The sequence below is a fragment of the Prinia subflava genome, chromosome 1 (assembly GCF_021018805.1).
Source record: "Prinia subflava isolate CZ2003 ecotype Zambia chromosome 1, Cam_Psub_1.2, whole genome shotgun sequence".
Lineage (NCBI taxonomy): Eukaryota > Metazoa > Chordata > Aves > Passeriformes > Cisticolidae > Prinia > Prinia subflava.
In genome coordinates this window covers 149,008,779-149,026,132 of record NC_086247.1, presented here as the reverse complement: position 1 = coordinate 149,026,132, position 17,354 = coordinate 149,008,779, and the positions used below count along the sequence as shown (strand labels likewise).

The 17,354-nt window shown below is 49.7% G+C and overlaps 1 protein-coding gene across 2 annotated transcripts; it reads left to right on the top strand.

The window, feature by feature from the left end:
- The first annotated feature begins 297 nt into the window (after positions 1-297).
- Positions 298-15,736, top strand: CSRNP1 (cysteine and serine rich nuclear protein 1). 2 transcript variants are annotated; one of them, XM_063416582.1, is made up of 5 exons: positions 298-470; positions 7,425-7,620; positions 9,872-10,131; positions 10,610-10,906; positions 11,881-15,736. In XM_063416582.1, the coding sequence occupies exons 2-5, from the start codon at positions 7,449-7,451 to the stop codon at positions 12,862-12,864; spliced, it is 1,713 nt and encodes a 570-aa protein (XP_063272652.1). In that variant the 5' UTR covers positions 298-470; positions 7,425-7,448; the 3' UTR covers positions 12,865-15,736. The 2 variants fall into 2 exon arrangements, with proteins under 2 accessions (XP_063272652.1, XP_063272642.1); XM_063416572.1 differs by lacking the exon at positions 298-470 and having other exon boundaries at positions 7,383-7,620.
- Positions 15,737-17,354: the final 1,618 nt, after the last annotated feature.

Below are 17,354 nucleotides of genomic sequence, written 5' to 3'. Positions count from 1 at the left end.
CTTGTGGGACACAGCTTCCCGGTGGGACCCAAACCCATTTGGGGTCCCCATCCCTCTGTGGTACCCAGACCCACTTTGGGGTCCACGCTGTGCCTGTGGCTCCCCAACCCCTTGCGGGACACAGCTCCCCCGCGGGACCCGCAGCGGTGCGGGGCGGTGCGGGGAGATGCGGGGCGGTCCGGAGCGGTGCGGGGCGGTGCGGGGAGATGCGGGGCGGTCCGGAGCGGTGCGGGGCGGCGCCTCCCGCCGCTCCTGACTCAGCGCCCCGCCCGGCGGGGGCAGGAAGCCGGGCGGGCCGGCCGGCCCCGCTCCTGTCACCGCCTGCGTCAGAGCCCGGAGTTTTCCACTGACGGAAAAGGGCAGCGCGGGGCGGCGCAGCCCGGCCCGGCCCCGGCAGCGGAGCGGGAGGCGCCGCGCCAGGCACCGCCGCTGCAGCCGGAGCCGCCGCGCCGACACCGCCGCCGCCGCAGGTAGGGACCGCCGCGGGCAGCCGGCGCCGGGATGGGGATGGGGATGGGGGCGGACGGCGTGAGGGGCGAGGGGGAGGCTCGCCCTTCACCAGCGGGGGCTGCGACTGCGGGGTCGGGTGGGTGCCTGCCCGGCGCGGGTTCGGCCGCCGAGAGCCGGGCCGGGGCCGTCCCGCCGGCCGGGGGTCGCTGCCGGTGCCCGCCGCGCGTTCCGGCGGTCGCGCCGCCCCGGCGCCGTCTGGCCGCGCCGCTCCTGCCCGCGGGCGAGCGGAGCCCGGCGGGGCTGCGGCGGAGCCGGGGGCAGCTCCGGGGGCAGCTCCGGGGGCAGCGGGACGGCGTTCCCTGGGGGAAGGGCTGGGGGCGTGCTGCGCCCCCGAGCTGCCCCCCCGCACTTCGCTGTACGGACACCCCAACACCTTCGTGGTATTTATCAGGAGTAGCGTAGAGTTCCCCTCTCACCCCGTGAGTCCAGGCTGCGCTCCATCCCCACGGCCGCGGTTCTAATTTTTTGATGTTGAGAGAAGGGTAGGGGGGGCGGGGGGAGCCTTGCCGGCTCGCTCTTCCCCAAATCCGCCCGGCCGGGGATGCTTTCCCGTCGCTACAGCAACACCTACCGACGGGCGCACGGAGGGACCGACGGGCGCACGGAGGGACCGACGGGCGGACAGACGGAGCGGGGCACCCCCCACACTCCCCGCCTCCCGAAATAAAACATCGCGTCTTTTACAGCCCACCTGGGGAAAAGAAAAAAAAAAAAAAAAAAAGGCAGAAAAAGAAAAAAGAAAAAAAAAAAAGAAAAGAGGATACCCCGTCCCCCCGCCCCCAACTGCTAAGTTTTCTCAGGTTTTTATAATTTTTTTTGCCTGCCCCCTCCCCCCCCGCACTCCCTCCTCTACCCCCGGCATCCTCAAAAGTGTCTGTCACCTCCGAGTTACATAATGTCGCTGTGGGAAGAGGCTGACACACAGGGACAACCCTTTCCTAAAGCAGCTCAGCCTCACTAACGCCTGGAGTGCCAACGCCTGAGTGGGATGGATGGAGAGAAAACCCTCACGGCCCTTTACAAACCTCCAAGTCACAGAATGAGGGAATCCTTAAGGCAGGAAAAGCCCTCTAAGATCCCCGAGTCCAACCCTTAACCAAGGTTAAGTCTTGTCATTTGTTACCAGGAATTGATCACCAATTATTATTTTATTACTTCATTTTTTAAAATGAAAATTTAAATGAAAATTATTTTAGTTTTCCTCTGCTGAGCAGTTTGCAGATGTAGCCCGTCAAGGTGTGTGTGGGGTGGGGGAGGTGGGGTTATTTTCAGGATGGTTGGGTTTGTTCTCCTCCCGGAGAGACTCCGCCGCTCCCGGCAAAGGCTTTAATAATTCAGCGCAGGAAATGCGTGCGTATATATAGCAGGGAAGGTAACGCACAGCGTGTACCTACAGGAGGACAAATGTGGAAACCTGGTGTGAATTATTCATGAGCTGTGATCAAATAGAGGATTTTCCTAGACAAAGCACACTTCGCTGTTTTCCTGTTTGTTACAGCACAATCTGCGCCGAGTACATTTGAACCTCCTTTCATTTGGGGCCGTGTCAGATAACCTTTAATGTATTTGCTAAAATTTCTTATTTACCTTTCAAGCTGTCAGAAAGAAGTAGGGGCTTGGTAGAAAAATCTGACAAGCCTTTATTTATTTTTTTTCCTTTGTGGCCTTCCAAAAATTAGGAGATAGAGTAAACACTTCTGCTGCTCTTTCCGGGGAAGGTGTTTTTGCCTGTTCAGTCTCTGACAGGAGCATAAACTCGTGGTGCTATGGACTGATTCACGCTCCCACTCCGAAGCACGATGTACTTTGGGTTTTGCTGTTGCATAGTAGGCAGAGGCTATTTTTAACCGAAGCAAGGTTATGAAACCTTAGACCCAGCTGGGTGAAAATAATCTGGTCTGAACTGGAAAGCACAGCTTTGTGTGGCTGGGAACACGCGTGGGACTGTCCCCCGGAGGGTCCTGCTGGGATGAGCCCGCTCCCCTTGGCTCCAGTCAGCCCCGAAATTGGGAAGTGTTGTCATCGGGAGGCCGTCACGGCGGCACAGGGCAAACCACTTAAGTAAATATGCGAAGAATTAACATAGTTACATGATGGAGCAGTGAATCAGTGCTGATACTGTGGCGATTATTAAATAACCCAGAGGTGTTGCTGGGATCACGGGCGCTGTTAGACATCAGATTCCTGGGGTGGCTGAGCGGGAAGCTCAGCTCCGCAGCGCTTTTTAGTGATTCTCCCACCAAAATCTCTTTTCCCACAATAAACTGCAGCATGCAAACAAAACACCAACCCAGCGACTCCCCGGGCTCTGCTCTGCCAGCTGCCTTTGGAGCCGTACCTGGCTGAAACATGCGGTGGTGTTTTTTAAACTAATATTTACTCCTGCTAGACCTGCACGGCCGCTGCGGCTCTGGGGGAGGGCGCGGGAGCCGCTCTGACTCACGGCTCAGCGGGGCTGAGCTCGCTCCCAGCGCCCGAGCGCTCCCGGTGTGCTGGAACAGCCCACCTTGGTGTGCTGGAAGAATTTCACTTCGTCTTCCTGGGCTGCAAGCAGATGGCTGGGCTCTAAGGTCAGCAAACCAGCTCAAAAAGTCACTGGAAAACAAATAATTTTAGTGCACGCTGATGAGTTTTGGAGGGGCGCTCGGAGGGATTGTTGTTTTCTTGGTGTTCCCTAAAGCGCTTGGAAAAATAAACTTTGCTGGCAGTAACTCATGCACAGATTGGGGATCCTTCCTTTCTTTAGGATGCTCCACCGACCAAGCCCCAAAACTTGAAATATTCTTGCTCCTGGGTGTTCTCCTTGTGCTACCATGGGAATTGTGGCACAAGCAGAGGCAGCTGCTGGACTCGCTGTGAGGAGTTTCCTTTGCTTTGCTTGCACTGCTGCGATTGCCTGACGCTTCAAAGCACATCTACAGCCCCAAAATACAACACTGGAACATCTTCTCATAATTCTGCCCAGAACCACGACGCCTCTTTGTGCAGTCTCCTGGAGACTGGACACCGGCAGGGGTTTTTAGTTGCCTTCCACTGCGCTTGGCTAAACAAATGCCAAACCTTCTTAAATCTAAATTACTCGAAATATTTACTGTTGAGACGTCGTCCAAGAGGAGGATAGTTAAAACATTAATTCCTTGCATTCCAGTGTATTAGGGCTTTACCCTGCAACTTGCTGGGCGCCAGAAATGGGACTTTGCAGATTGAATTCCCTTCCCCCCAACTACACTGCTTCCCCCGTTCCCCCCACCCAAACTTTTAATGCTTAAAAAAAAAAAAAAAAAAAAAAAAAGGAGGGAGAGAGAAAGAAAGGAATGCACATCTGGGCTAAATATTTGTTAGAAAGTATTCCCAGGATAGTGGGAGTTCTGGTGCCAGAGAGGAATTCCTGCGGGTTTGATCCATTGCATTATGTACTTGTTCCAAAAGCTGTTTTCAGTAAAATAGATGAGTAAGAAGTCTTAGCCAAGAACAGAATGTCTTTTTTGGCAACTGAAAGGAAGATAGGATTATTTTATTTCAGGTTATGTAAAAAAAAAAAAAAAAAAAAAGAGAGAGAGAGAAGGAGAAGGTGGTAAAATCCTGTACTTGGTGGTGCCTGCAAAGATTTGCAATGGCAAACTCAGATGTAGATATTAATTTTTTCCATGCTGCTGTGGACATTTTTGGGACATGCTTGTAAGACACTGCTGTGAGTTCAAGGTTCCTTGTAAAATTACTGCAATTAAAATATCCTCATTGTGTCTGAATAGGCCTCTGGGCTTTTTTGCTGAGTGGCCAGTGGCCTCAGTGACATGGCTTTGAAGGCAGCATCCAAATTGCTGGGGTGAATTCTGTCTCCACATGCCAGGGTGAGGAGGGAAGCAGAGGATCATTCTGGCTTTGACAGTCAAATGCCCATCTAGAGGATTTTTTGGGGTCAGGTAGAAGCAGACACAGATGGGTGCAGCTCCACTACATCGCTCCTGAGGAGGATTTGAAAACTTGACTTGGAAAGTGTCATAGCCGTAAATCATCAATGAGGGATAAGGTGTAATAGGAGAAAATTACTATATTTTGGCTGGTGGGCAGCAGGTTCACCAGCTTTTTCCCACTAGCTGGGAATCCTGTTTGCACAACACCTCCTTTGCATTAACAAAACAATAGGTGTCTTGAAGAAGACATCGAGCCAAAAGTGGGTTTTTTTCCCTATCCATTTGGCTCATTCTCATAGATGGGGAGCTGCACACACCTCCCTTCATCCTCCTGGCTGCTGATAGTATTTAAAAAATAAATAAATAGAATTGCACCATCTTATGCACAGCCTGCCTTGGCTCTTGCTTGGTGTTTGTGTTAGCTGGATTCTCTGGCTGGAGGGGAGCGCTCTGGTTTCCCTGTGGGGTTGGTTTGGGGGATGTGGTGCAGTCCCTGATGGGCTCTTGGGTTGGCAGGTGACCTGAGCATGTTTGGTCCAGACCTGGGAGTTATCCCTGTCCCAGCAGCATGACCTTGGCTGCTCCAGCACCCTCTGTTGTCTCCCGTGGGACTTGGATGTGGTCAGCATTGCATCTCTGAGGGTGTTTGCTGTTGGACTTGTGTCCTAGAGGCATTTTAGGGAGCTGGTTCCTCCCTCCCTTGGCTATAGTGGCATCCCTCACTGTCATCCCTCACTGTCCTTTGGAGCATTCTCTCTGCAGCAGGAACTGATGCTCCTTCAAGCCACGTGTGGGATTTTTTTTGCAAAGTTTTTGCCCATTCCAGGTGGACAGTGGGGTCTGCAAACCTCTGGCTGTAGCTCAGGCTTTGATTTGAACCCTCGCCATGGATTTGGAGAGTTTCTTAGCTCCTGGCTGTTTCTTAAAACCAACATGAGACAGAGCAGGAGGCACATACACACACAAAAATAATACACATAAAAGGTTTGTTATTCGCTGTTTTGTGGCCGCCTGCGAGCTCAGCTTTGCCACGGAGCAGGCAGGGAAGGGGTTAATCCAGGTGTCGGGTAGGACATGTGCTGCTGGGCCTGGAGGGTGGCCAAATCCACCTTCTCTGCATGTATTTTGGATTAAAGCCAAAAAAACAACAACCCCTCTGTGGCAAAACCACCTGCAGCTCCAGGTCTGCTGAGGAGGAGGAGGAATGGAGGGATCACTTCTGCCCTGGTTCAGGGAACGTCCTGGCCCTGTGAGCGTGCCTTGCAGCGAATCATTAACTTCTCCAGGCCAGGGAAATGCTTCATCCAGGGACTTTTTTGACCTTTTAGGTGACTATTGTCTCCTGGGAAGCTGGTGGTAAACATAATTGGGGAGGGTTGGTGCAGGGCTTGGAAGGAACTGTGAGTGCTCCTGTCCTGCAACGTGATCCTGCTTGGTGCTGTCAGAACGCTGAAAGTCCCATCGTGGGGAGGTTCTGAAACTGGTGTGGTGTCTGTGCTGCCTCCTCATGTCTGTCAGAAGGGCAGGTTTAGTGTTTTGTTTGGTTTGGTTGTTTTTTGTTTCTGTTTCGTTTTTTCAGAGACTTAAATTAACTTCAGGCATGCAAAGCGCAGTGAGAAAGTGCTTGGGTTGCAAAGAATGAATTTGGCCGGTGGAGAAGTTTTGTGTGGTGGGAGGGGATGTGGACTGGGTGTCTGGCACCCCTGTATCTGCACTGTCACCATCCCAGGGCTGTCCACTGTCCCAGCATTATCCAAATTCGAGGGATGCTTTAGCTGTTGTGTATTATGGGGTGGCTGGTAGCATCCCACATTGCTGGGGCTCTCCCCTCCTTGCTGGAAGGAGTTCCTGGGCTAGAGCTGCGTCCTTCCCACCGTGGTTGTGCCTTACAGCCTGGTGGGATGGGGTCACAGCAAGTCACCCCAGGCAGCAGCCTGGCTCTCAGCTCTGGGGGTGGCTCACTGGCTCCCAAATAAGCTGGCAGTGGTTTCTGCAGGAGCAGGGGGAGCTGAGGTGGTGTTGCCAGAGTCTGAAAGGTGCAATGATCCATCATCAGTGCAGGAGCATCCCAGGCTGGGTGGGTGCTGGTGTCCATTAGAGTCATAGAATATCCTGAGTTGAGGGGACCTACAAGGATCATCAAGTCCCAGCCCAAGAATCCCACCCTGTGCTGAGAGCATTGTCCAAACTTACTGTAGGCGAAGTCTGTGGCTTTTGTGGGCCTTTTTTTAACCTTCCAAATTTGCACAAACTTTACAAAAGCAAAGTTTAAAAGATGCAACACAGTTACTTTTGATTTTCTTTTTTTTTTTTTTTTTTCCCTTTAAGATGAGCAGGGGCAAAGCGTGCAGGAAATTTAGGAATCTAGGCAAGTACAGAGCTCCTTTGTTTTTAATTAGCTACGTTGTTTTTAATTGCTTCTATGCTTGATACATAACCCAGCCTAAACAAGAATAGCTTATTGAATGGGGGACTGACTATGAAAGGCACCGTGAGGAGAAGGGCTGTTCTTCACAGTTGATATATTTGTATTTCAGTGCTTCATTTAATAAGTCTGTTTCCCCGGGGGGCTCTAGCAAGTAAATCATGCCAACAGATTGTTTTCTGCAAACTGGCTTATTTTTGTAATTAGCAAGACATTAAAGCTGTAACTGCATAGAAAGCGATCTGGGTGAGGAGTGAGCATAAAAGAATTAGTAAGCAAAATATAATACTTACTGTTTGATGACATTTGTGTTGATTGGATTGGTTTCTGGACAGTTTGTTGAATGGGAGTCAGTTTGTTCTGCAGTGTTGTGGAAGGGGAGAGAAATTCACAGGTGTGCACAGCAAATGTAGTAAGATGAGGTGCTTTAGGGGCAGCACTTTTTGGGAATCACATCTGCAAGGCCAAGTGGATCTGGTGGGAAAACCTTTCTGGGGGTTACAGCTGTCCTGCTGATCACCAGGAACTGCCAGGATTTCCCTGGCTTCATGTTGCTTTCTTCCTTTGTTTTCCAGTTATATGACAAAAACGGCGTCACCATGAGTGGAGTTTTGAAAAGGAAGTACGAAGAGCTGGGGGATGACAGCACCTACTGCTCCTCCTCCTCCTGCTCCCCCCTCTCGTCCTCAGCATCCTCAGGCTGGGACACTGATGAGGAGAATTCCCACGGAGAGCCCAAGCCCAGCTCTGCCTTACTGTCCAGCTTCACCCGTGAGTACCTCTGGCTCTCCCAGGACCAGCCATGCCTCTTGCATGTGTTTTTTGTGGGGTGGTGGTGGCTCATCACCACACAGAGACCCCCTTGGGGCACACCTTTATGGGTAGAAGTGGCTGTGATGCCAGCTGCCTGTCGTGACACTGATTTATAATCATCCAGCCTCCTCACAGTGGTCTTCCTCAGCCCTTCCTTCCAGCATTTATTATGCCTTTGGAATATTTTTGCTGAAGTCCAGGTTTCCAGGAATGGAAACCCAAGGATGGGTGTGCAGAGGCATGTGGGTGCCTCCAAGCCCAGGCCGCAGGACCATCCCACCAACCCTCAATTCCCTGTCAAGTTGTTTCACAGGCAAAACCTAATCAGACAGCGAAGGCCCACAATGCTGTGTTTTAAAAATGATTAACCAGTAGTGTAATTACCATTTCAGAACTTGTTTCCTACGTAAGTTGGGTACTTTGCCAAAGAACATGACACGTTTGACATTGCCTCCGCTGCTAGTACAGATAAAAGCTATTTTGTTTTCCCAGCAATGTAAGTTTTGAGAGCTTTTAGGAAAACACACAGAAGGCAGAGTTGTAAAGCCCTTTATCTGCCGTGTGAAGGGAAAAATAAAAAGTACAATAGAGGAACATCTTCATGGAGCAGAAATAGTCCAACCTAGTAAATTATACTGAACACCCACTGTATGTAGCAGTTAAGGTCCACTTAGCAGACATACACAAACACGCAGTGGTCTGAAAAGGCTTTAGAAGTCTTGTAATAATAAAGAGTCTCATTCTTGCTTGTCTTCCCAGGTTTTGTGACAAAACAATGAACTTTTTGTATTCTCTGGCTCAATTGGAAAAGGGTCAGGAATGGGAAAACAGTTTTGGAGGAGGGGTGCAGGGAGAGAGGAGCAAATGCCAAAGTGCAGCAGCTCGGCCGATAGATGATCGTGGTGGTTAACTTGCCTCCTGATAAAGAGCTCATGTTTTAGGAGATTGAGTCAAGGTTATTGTGAAAATGCAACGCACAGTGCAAAGATATGATCAGAGTGACTGCAGGGCCCAGTGTGAACCCCCAGCTATTGAGCAGAAGTTGCTGACACAGCTGGGTGAATGCTTCTTTTTTCTCTTTTTTTTGTTTTCCACGTGAAACCGAAACACTGTATTTTGGCAAGTGAGACCTGTGAAGTGTGGGTGCAGTTAACTGTCCAGTCTTGCACTTTCACACCCTTTGGGGCCCACCAAACCCTTTGGGTTGTTGCAGTCTTTTCCTTGGGTCCCACTGTAAGGCTGCTTGTGGCTCTGCCTCCTGAAGAGCAGGGCTTGGTCCCAGCTCTGCAGCAGTCACCCATCCCATGGAGGCAACCAAAGCACCCATGCACCAGCAGAGAATGGGACCAGAAACACCTCCCTACCACAAATTTGAGTGTAGCTGGCTCTTGTTCCTGCCACACTCTCATGGCTGTGCCTTGCTTTACTTTCTTAGCCAGCCACACTCGTGGAAACTCACTGACTCTGACCTGCCCTGACTGATTAGTCCCCCTCCATCTACTGTGTTTGCATGTGCAGATGTGCAGGGCCAGGTCTCTCTGGAGAGGCTCTGCTGTAAGTGGTGTGTAGCATGTTTCAGCAGTTTAAGATAAACCAGATTCATGTATTGCCATGTTTACCCGGGGATCACCTGCACAAAGATTAACATCTTTGCAGCTGCTCTCAAATGAGTCTCTTGAGAATAAGGCATAGATTCAGAGTTCCTCCCAGTGGATGGTGGAAGGAAGTACCAGAAAACACAGCCGTTTGGGTCATTTTCTGCCCTGCCACAAAAGCTGGAGCCATGAGGCACTGGGAATGCCAGTGGCCCGGCATCCCAGGAGCAGACCAGGGGCTCCTGAGTGTGGGGCAGAGTGGATTTAGATGTGTAGGATGGCTGGTTGCTTGTTCGTTATGCTCTGCCACACGTGAAGAGTAAGCAAATGGATGTTCCTGGGGGAAGTCAAGCAGGAAGGAGAAGCAGCAGCCACCTCGTAGGGTGAATCTGATGGGTGACCCCGATGCAGCAGGGCTTGACTTAGCTTCCCCTCCATCCTCATCCCACCTCTGAAGTGTTAGCTCCTAAAACACCACCAAGCAATGTTGCAGCCTTGTCTCTTTGTGATCCTGTTGAGAAAGTAATTGCAAGTTCTACCTGTTCGTAGTATTTCTATTATATCTGCAGCATGGCAGCACTGACTTTTCCTTTTTTTCATTCTCCCCTTTCTAGCCACGTCAATCCTGAAGAAATCCAAGCGGCTAAAGAAGAACAATGTGGAGTTTGACCGGGTCACTGTGTTTTACTTCCCACGCTGCCAGGGCTTCACGAGCGTGCCCAGCCGTGGGGGCTGTACCCTGGGGATGGTGAGCAAACACAGCTCCTCCCGGCAGTTCACGCTGGCAGAGTTCTCAAAGGAGCAGGAGAACGTCCGAAGGGGAAAACTTGAAGAGAAATTGAAAGAGGAGAAGTTGGAAGCGTTGAAATGGAAAGTGAGTTGGGAGTGTGGGGCTGGGTTTGATGAGGAGCTGGAGGATGTCGTTAGTTAATTGGCCAGTTTTTAGTAAGAGCCTCTGAGGCCTGGGGACGTCAATCCTTAGCTCTCAGTTTGGGTCTCCAAAAAACACAGGCTCCAGTGGGGGATTTTCATTTACTTCTCCACCCTTGAAAAGTGAAAAGACATGGAAGATATTTTTGCTCTTTTGGTAGTACCTCTCTGTCCTGGGATCCACTTGAGACTCTTCTTGGCATCTCCCAAAGTCTTTTCATTTCTAATTTACCTACTTGATATCCCAGGACATATCCCCAGTCAGGTATCAGGTCTTTGTGGGCTCTGACTTCGATGCTGATCCTGAGGTTGGCCACCATGGGGGAAGAGGTCATTTCTTTCTTGTTTCTCCCCAGCTGGGGGTTCCAATGCCTCTGAGCCCTAAACAAGCCGCCAACACTTTGTCCATTTTTTTCCCTCAGCTAACCATGAACGGCACGAAGGAGTCCGAGGAGGCCAACCAGCTCACCATCGAGGACATCTCCGACGACGACATCGACGTCAGCAGCGTGGACCTGGAGGACGGCTTCTTCCTGCAGCCCTACCCCGCCAAGAAGAGGCGCGCGCTGCTGAAGGCCGTGGGCGTCAAGAAGATCGACAAGGAGGAGAAGCGGGAGCTGCACAGCATCCGCCTGTCCCGGGAGGACTGCGGCTGCGACTGCCGCGAGGTCTGCGACCCCGAGACCTGCAGCTGCAGCTTGGCAGGCATTAAATGCCAGGTACTGCCCTCACCCCCGGGCAGGGGGGGATGCCGCGGTTCCAGCTGTGCCTTAGAGCGGGGAGGGGGGTGTGAGTGAGTTGGACAAGGTTGGGGCAGCCTGTAAATCCATCTGCTCCCACCTGCGCTTGGAGGGGAGGAAAGCTCTTGGAGCATCCTGGCAGACACTGCTCCTCTTCCCAAATTGCATGTGCAGCCATCCCCACGCTGCCAGAGCCTGCAGTGAGGATGTCCCTGCTGTACATTCCCACAAGACCCATACCTGCTTGATCTGTTGGAGGCAGGCCATGTGGGAATGTCTGCAAGGAAGAGCTCCTTGCACGAGGCTGCGCTTGCTCCCCCTCCCCCAGGTTTTATTTTTAGTTCTTTTTTCTTTTGGTGTGTGTCACAAATCCCAGCGCGCTCAGGCGAACGTGGGAGTGTCAGCTGAGCATCAGCCCACAGCGAGTTGTGCAGGCCACCTGCACAGCGGGATAATCCCTCTATATTCAATTGTGAGTTATATTTTTCAGGGTATTTTTGTGGGTGCCTGCCCAGCTGTATTTGGTGCTCATTCCCTATTCTGGGCGCTGCTCACTCCCACGGTGCCATGTTTGGAGGCTGGGGGTGGCGGAGGTGGGTGCACACGGGTGCTCCTTGTGTGTGTCACAGCCCCCCTCTAGTGGCTGCTGCAGATCAGATAGTGAGACCATTAAATAGCAATAAAGAAAAAACTCACTTTTGCCCTCTTATGTTTCCTTTTGCACCATTATATTTTGCTTTTTTTTTTAATATTTTAATTTTCTTCACTTGTACTGAAATCCAACTTTTTTATGACACCTCTTCAAAAGAGCAGGGTGTCTTTTTTTTTTTCTTCCTGCCTTTAAATCCCTCAGATGTTAGTTGGTTTCTCAGGGCAGACGAGCTGTGGGCAGTTTTGGCTTTACACCACTGGGTTCAATCCTGATCCTCCCCCTGTGCTTCCCCCTGTGCCAGATGGATCACACCTCCTTCCCCTGCGGCTGCACCAAGGACGGCTGCGGCAACACCGAGGGCAGGATCGAGTTCAACCAGGCCCGTGTGCAGACACATTTCATCCACACCATCATGAAGCTGGAGCTGGAGAAGCAGCAGCAGAGCAGCGAGAAGGCGGCGGAGGCTGAGCCCCCTTTCCGGGAGCGGCTGGCACCGCTGGGATGCGCGGCGGGGAAGGGCTTGCTGGAGGAGCGCGCCGTGCCGCTGGCTCCTGCCTTCCAGTTCAGCCCCGACCTGGAGGCCCTGGGGGAGAACAGCTGCAGCAGCGACATGACAGACTCCTCCATCTCCTCCCACCCCAGCGAGGACCTGGAGGAGCCCTACGAGAGCCTCCCCTCTGACAAATCCCAGTCGGACGTGGACGACGACGGCTTGGCGCGCATCCTCCACTTCAACGACTCGGATGCCGAGGAGGAGAGCGGGCGTGGCCAGGAGGACCTCGGCTGCTTCCACCCCACCGACTTCTTCATCGAGGACCACGGCAGCGAGGCCAAGCCCGTCCCTGGCCACTTGTCCCACCTCTCAGAGTGCCTGGATGAGAACGCCAACCAGGACAGCGGGGGTTTGCTGGAGGATGCAGCCCACGTGAGGTGCGATGGGCTGTCCTGCTGCGCCTCATCCTCGACTGAGCCCTGCTCCAAGAGCTACGCCGACCTCAGCCTTTCCTCTGATTCCTTGGATTTCTTCCAGTCCTTCTCGGACTATAACTTGGGACCCCTTTACAACTCCTTAAAGGAGTATGAGAACCTGGATAACTTCTCAGCGTTACAGTTTCAGTTGCCTAATTTCCCTGGCTTCCCGCAAGCCGGAGATCAGGGCTCCTGTTTCTTGGAGTCCCTCATTGGTTTGTCAGAATCCGTCCCTGAAACCCCGGCCCCTTTCACAGACAATCAACTTTTGGAGGATGCCATCAAATCATCACTGATGGAGACAGTGAAAGTGTGAAACACCCACGTGGTTTGGGCAAGGACTGATGCTAAAAGGAAAACAGAGGAACAGTTGGACAGGCAAACTTTCACTGAAAGGATGGTGTGCTACTCAAATATAAGGAGGGAAAAACAGCAACAGCAGAAGACTTTCTAAGCAAATTAACTATTTTTGGTCTTTATAGAATGTGGACCTTTTGACATACTGCAGCTACAATCAGTTCTCTCGCTGTTTGTGCAAAAATTTCTAAACTTTCGTGACGGGGTGGGGAAGGGAGGGAGGGAGGAAGACTTTCACATGAGAATTTCCTTGTGTTTTATATGAGAAGACCTGTTGAGAAATACTCCTCGCTAACGTTGCCAGTCGTCCATACAGCCCCTTCTAGAAACGTTGCAGTGTTGCAGGAACTTTTTAAGGCAACTTTTTGAAGCTGTATTTATTGTGAAAATTTGTGGTTTGCGTAAGAGTTGGCCCAACACACTCTTACGTTTAAATCTGACTAGGTTTACAGAAGAGATCCATACACCCTATACATAATCATTCTTCATCTATTTATTGCAAATTCCAGAATTTAACTAGCCACTGAAGCTTGAACTAGCATGAAACCTTATTTAAATTGGTAATACCTCAGATGTATTATGTGTACAATCATATTTTTTTGCATAATATATCTGTATTTATTTATTTTCTACCTGTAGTACGTGAATAGCACTGTGGTTCGTCGATGACCTGGAAGGGCAATAAGGTCTTCAAGAGGAAGATGATCCTGGTTTTTTTGAGTCTGAATGATGTTGGCTGTTTGGTCTTCACTTCATTTCTGAAAATGCTGAACAGAAGTGGTGTAGGAGGGGAGGGACGAGGGAAGAGTTCATGCAACATCCCTTGGTTTCTCCCAGCCTTGTCGTAGACATGGGGATGGTGTCTGGTCTCCATAATATCACTTTGGAGAGCAAAGGAAGCAACTTCAACTATTTAAGAAGTAACATTAATACTGTCTTGAAACAAAACCCAACCCCTTTTTTGTAAATTATTTTATAATTTATTTAATTTCCTGAGGATTTGGCCATCCTTTCCTGGGATCTTTCCCCATCAGTTACGGTGCCTGAATATGCAGAGGAACTGTCAGCAACGGTGAGGAGGTGTAACCATAAGGACCTTGGCAGCCCTCGTGGGGGCTTTGGGAGAGCAAAGCCAAAACAGCAACAGTGCTCAAGCTCCTCAGCAAGTGCTCCTTAGGACTCCCCAGCACGAAGGATGTGGCAGCTCCAAAATCCATTGGGTCACACTGATTGTACTATATTTTTATATAGGTGAATTGAGTAATCCAAGCAAAACAGAGGAATATGAAGTTTATTGGGTTATTTATCCTGTGAGTACAGTTTTTGAAGACCTGAAGATGAAGCTGAAAAACTGAAGGCTTTTGGCTTTTAAAATGAGATAAATCTTTGTGTTTAGGAAGGATACTGGAGGCTGCCTTGGCCTTTTGCTGTTTAGGTCAGTCTGAGAGCATGACACTGTTTGGCCACAAGATGTTACTGGACAAAAAAATCTGTGCATCAGTGATACACTAAGTGCCTACACCAGTGGTATGGAAAAAGCAAAACGGATTTAAAACCTACCTGCTTTAAATTCCCCCTTGGAAAATTTGGTGATGGGAGTGATTCCTGGCATTACCAGCACAAGAGGAGGAGACAGTTCTGGTGTCCCAGCCCTGCTGCCCTGGGAGCAGCTGGAGGGAACTTCTGGGGGTGCAGAGACACACAGACAAGGGAAGCAACCCCAAAACACGGGTTTGAGGATATTTCTATGGGCTGAACTGCTTCAGTCCCCGACCACAGGGATGGTGCTCTTGGATACCTGCTCCTCGACAGGTGCCTCACTGCAAACCTGCCGGGAAACTTCTGGCGTACGACACGTGGGTTGCTTGGGGCTTTTTAAATCCTTGTTGTTGCTATTTAACTGGACATCTTCTCTGGAATTGAGCCACTTGGAAGTGGAGCTGACCCCCCCACGGCCACCAGCGGGTCCTGAGCCCGCCGCTTCCTCCCGCAAGGCATCGCCCCCAGGGCAGGAGGGCGACTGTAGGAATACTACTGGCAGATGGAGGATTTCCTGGATATATCTATTGTTGTTATTGTTATTGTTGTTGTTATTATTATTATTTTTATTATTTTTTGTTGTCGCCGTTGTTTCTTTAGACTGAAAAATCCCCCTTTCAGTTATCTCCTAGGTGGTAGTTCCTTCTCCTTCAGACTGCATCAAAAATACTGACAGTTGGAAGTCTGGTAGCGTTCTGTATTTATTGGCACTAATATATTTTGTAACATTCCTAGGTTTCTCTGCATATATATATTTATATATATAAAATATATATAAATATTTTATATATATATATATATACAAACACTTTTTTTAAAATGAATGATTGGGATTGACTCCTGCCTTTGTGGATTTTTCTTTTCAATAATTTATTCTTTTTATTTGTGTTGGTGCCAAAAAAGAAAAAAAAAGATTTTTTTTTTTCTCTTTTTTTTTTTTTCCCAGGGCACTGAATTGTAAATATATAATTTTTTTTTCTTCTTGGTATCTGTGTAAAAAGTTGCCTGTTAAACAGTTTAAAAACTGGGTATTTATTGACACAATCTGTAATTATCTAATGTATTGGTTGAAACGCTTTGGTTTCAACATAGCTTTATTTTAGCTTTCTTTGTGTATATATTGTGATTATGTTGCTTAAAGGTACAAGTTAAAAAATGCTTTATTTTTACCTTATCCATTTGCATTTGTTTATAAAAAAAGCATATTTGTCTACAGCTGCTGTCTCTCATTTCATCAAAGCAATATGAAGAAATTTCCATTACACTTTCAATAAAAGAATTTTGTTTGAATACGGCAGTGTCTTCACTAATGCCATTTCTGTGACACAATAACCTATTCTCATTTCCCTAAAGAAAATAAAAATCAGTGAATGGGATGTGGTTTTCCCAAACTTTTTGGGGTTGTGGATGGTGGCTGCTTGTCTCTGAGGGATGATAGAATAGACAACAGTCATGGCACCATCCACATCACCAAGGAGAAATCTTGGGAAACCCTGGAATACACTCTCCCTCGTGGGTTACAAACCATTTCTCATTGCCCCATGGCCCCCCTGGGACCTGGGAGGATGCAGCTGGACAGAAGCATCACCATGGTCCTGTGCCCCCTGGGAAAAACAGAAAAAATACTCTTGGTCATGGCAACAGCATGGAAAGAGGAGAGTAGCATGTGAAGTAGCCCATGGTACAAAGTAAAAAAGATTAATAAATCCCAGGAATCTAGATGGGGAAAAGCACACCTCTCCCATGGGTCTGTGGCTGTCAGCACAGGCATAAATCAAAACCACTGCCATTGACCTGAAAGCAAGGGAAATTGGCCAAAGAATGCCATTGTCTAGTTTTCCATTGGGAATCCATTTTTAAAGGTTGCCATCTGCCCCCAGAGCGGAGAAGCTCAATTAATTGAATAAACTATTTGTTACAAATTATTTGCTGAGCTGTAAAAGCAGAAATACTGAAAAGAGGCTCATCCATGGAGGCTCTGCAACACATAGTGAAGCTCAGCCTGTTTACCCACCCAGAGGGATGTTTGGTTGTGGTTGTTTTTTTTCTTTTATGGGGTTGATATCTGTAATTCCCTCTTACATTAACTATTTTCTGACTGGGAGAGGAATAGTCCCCAACATACAGCTCCAGCTGCAGCACTGGTGGGTTTTTGGCTCACAGGGAAGATTTTGTGTCATGCCCTGGCACAAGACATCATCACCAGGGCACCCATCACCCCCAAGGGACCGTGCTGGAACAGCCCCAAGGTGCTGCCTCACATAAACCAGCCCCTGGCACGGGCATCCCCACAGGGAAATACAGAATCCTACAGTGCTTTGGGTTGGAAGGGATTATATTAAAGACCACATAGTTCAACCCCTCTCCAGATTCCTTTCACTTCACCACGTTGCTCTAAGCCTCATCCAGTGTGGCTTTGAACACTTCCAGGGATGGGGCATTCACAGTTTCTCTGGGAAACCTGTGTCAGGGCCTCACCACCCTCAGAGTAATTAATTTCCTCCCAATATCTAAAGTAAACTTGCCCTCTGTCAGTTTAAAGCCAGCTTCCCTGTCCTATCACCCCGTGCCCTTGTGCAAAGTCCCTCTCCAGCTCCTTTGGGCACGCAGCTTTGGATGCAGCCCAGAATGTGGCTGAGGCTTCCTGGGCTGCCAGTGCACATTGCCAGATTGTGTCCAGCCTTTCATCAATCAACAGCCCCAAGTCCTTCTCCCCAGGGCTGCTCTCAATCTGTTCTCCACCAAGCCCATGTTTGTGTTTGGGATTGCCCTGACCCAGGTGCAGGACCTTGGGGGTTTTTCCCATCCTGTACCAGTGACAGACTAAAGCTCAAATGGGAACATGCCAATAATTGGCAATTCTGCAGTGCCCTTTCCCTGGGAAAGACCTCCAGGTCTGAGTTAAAGCCT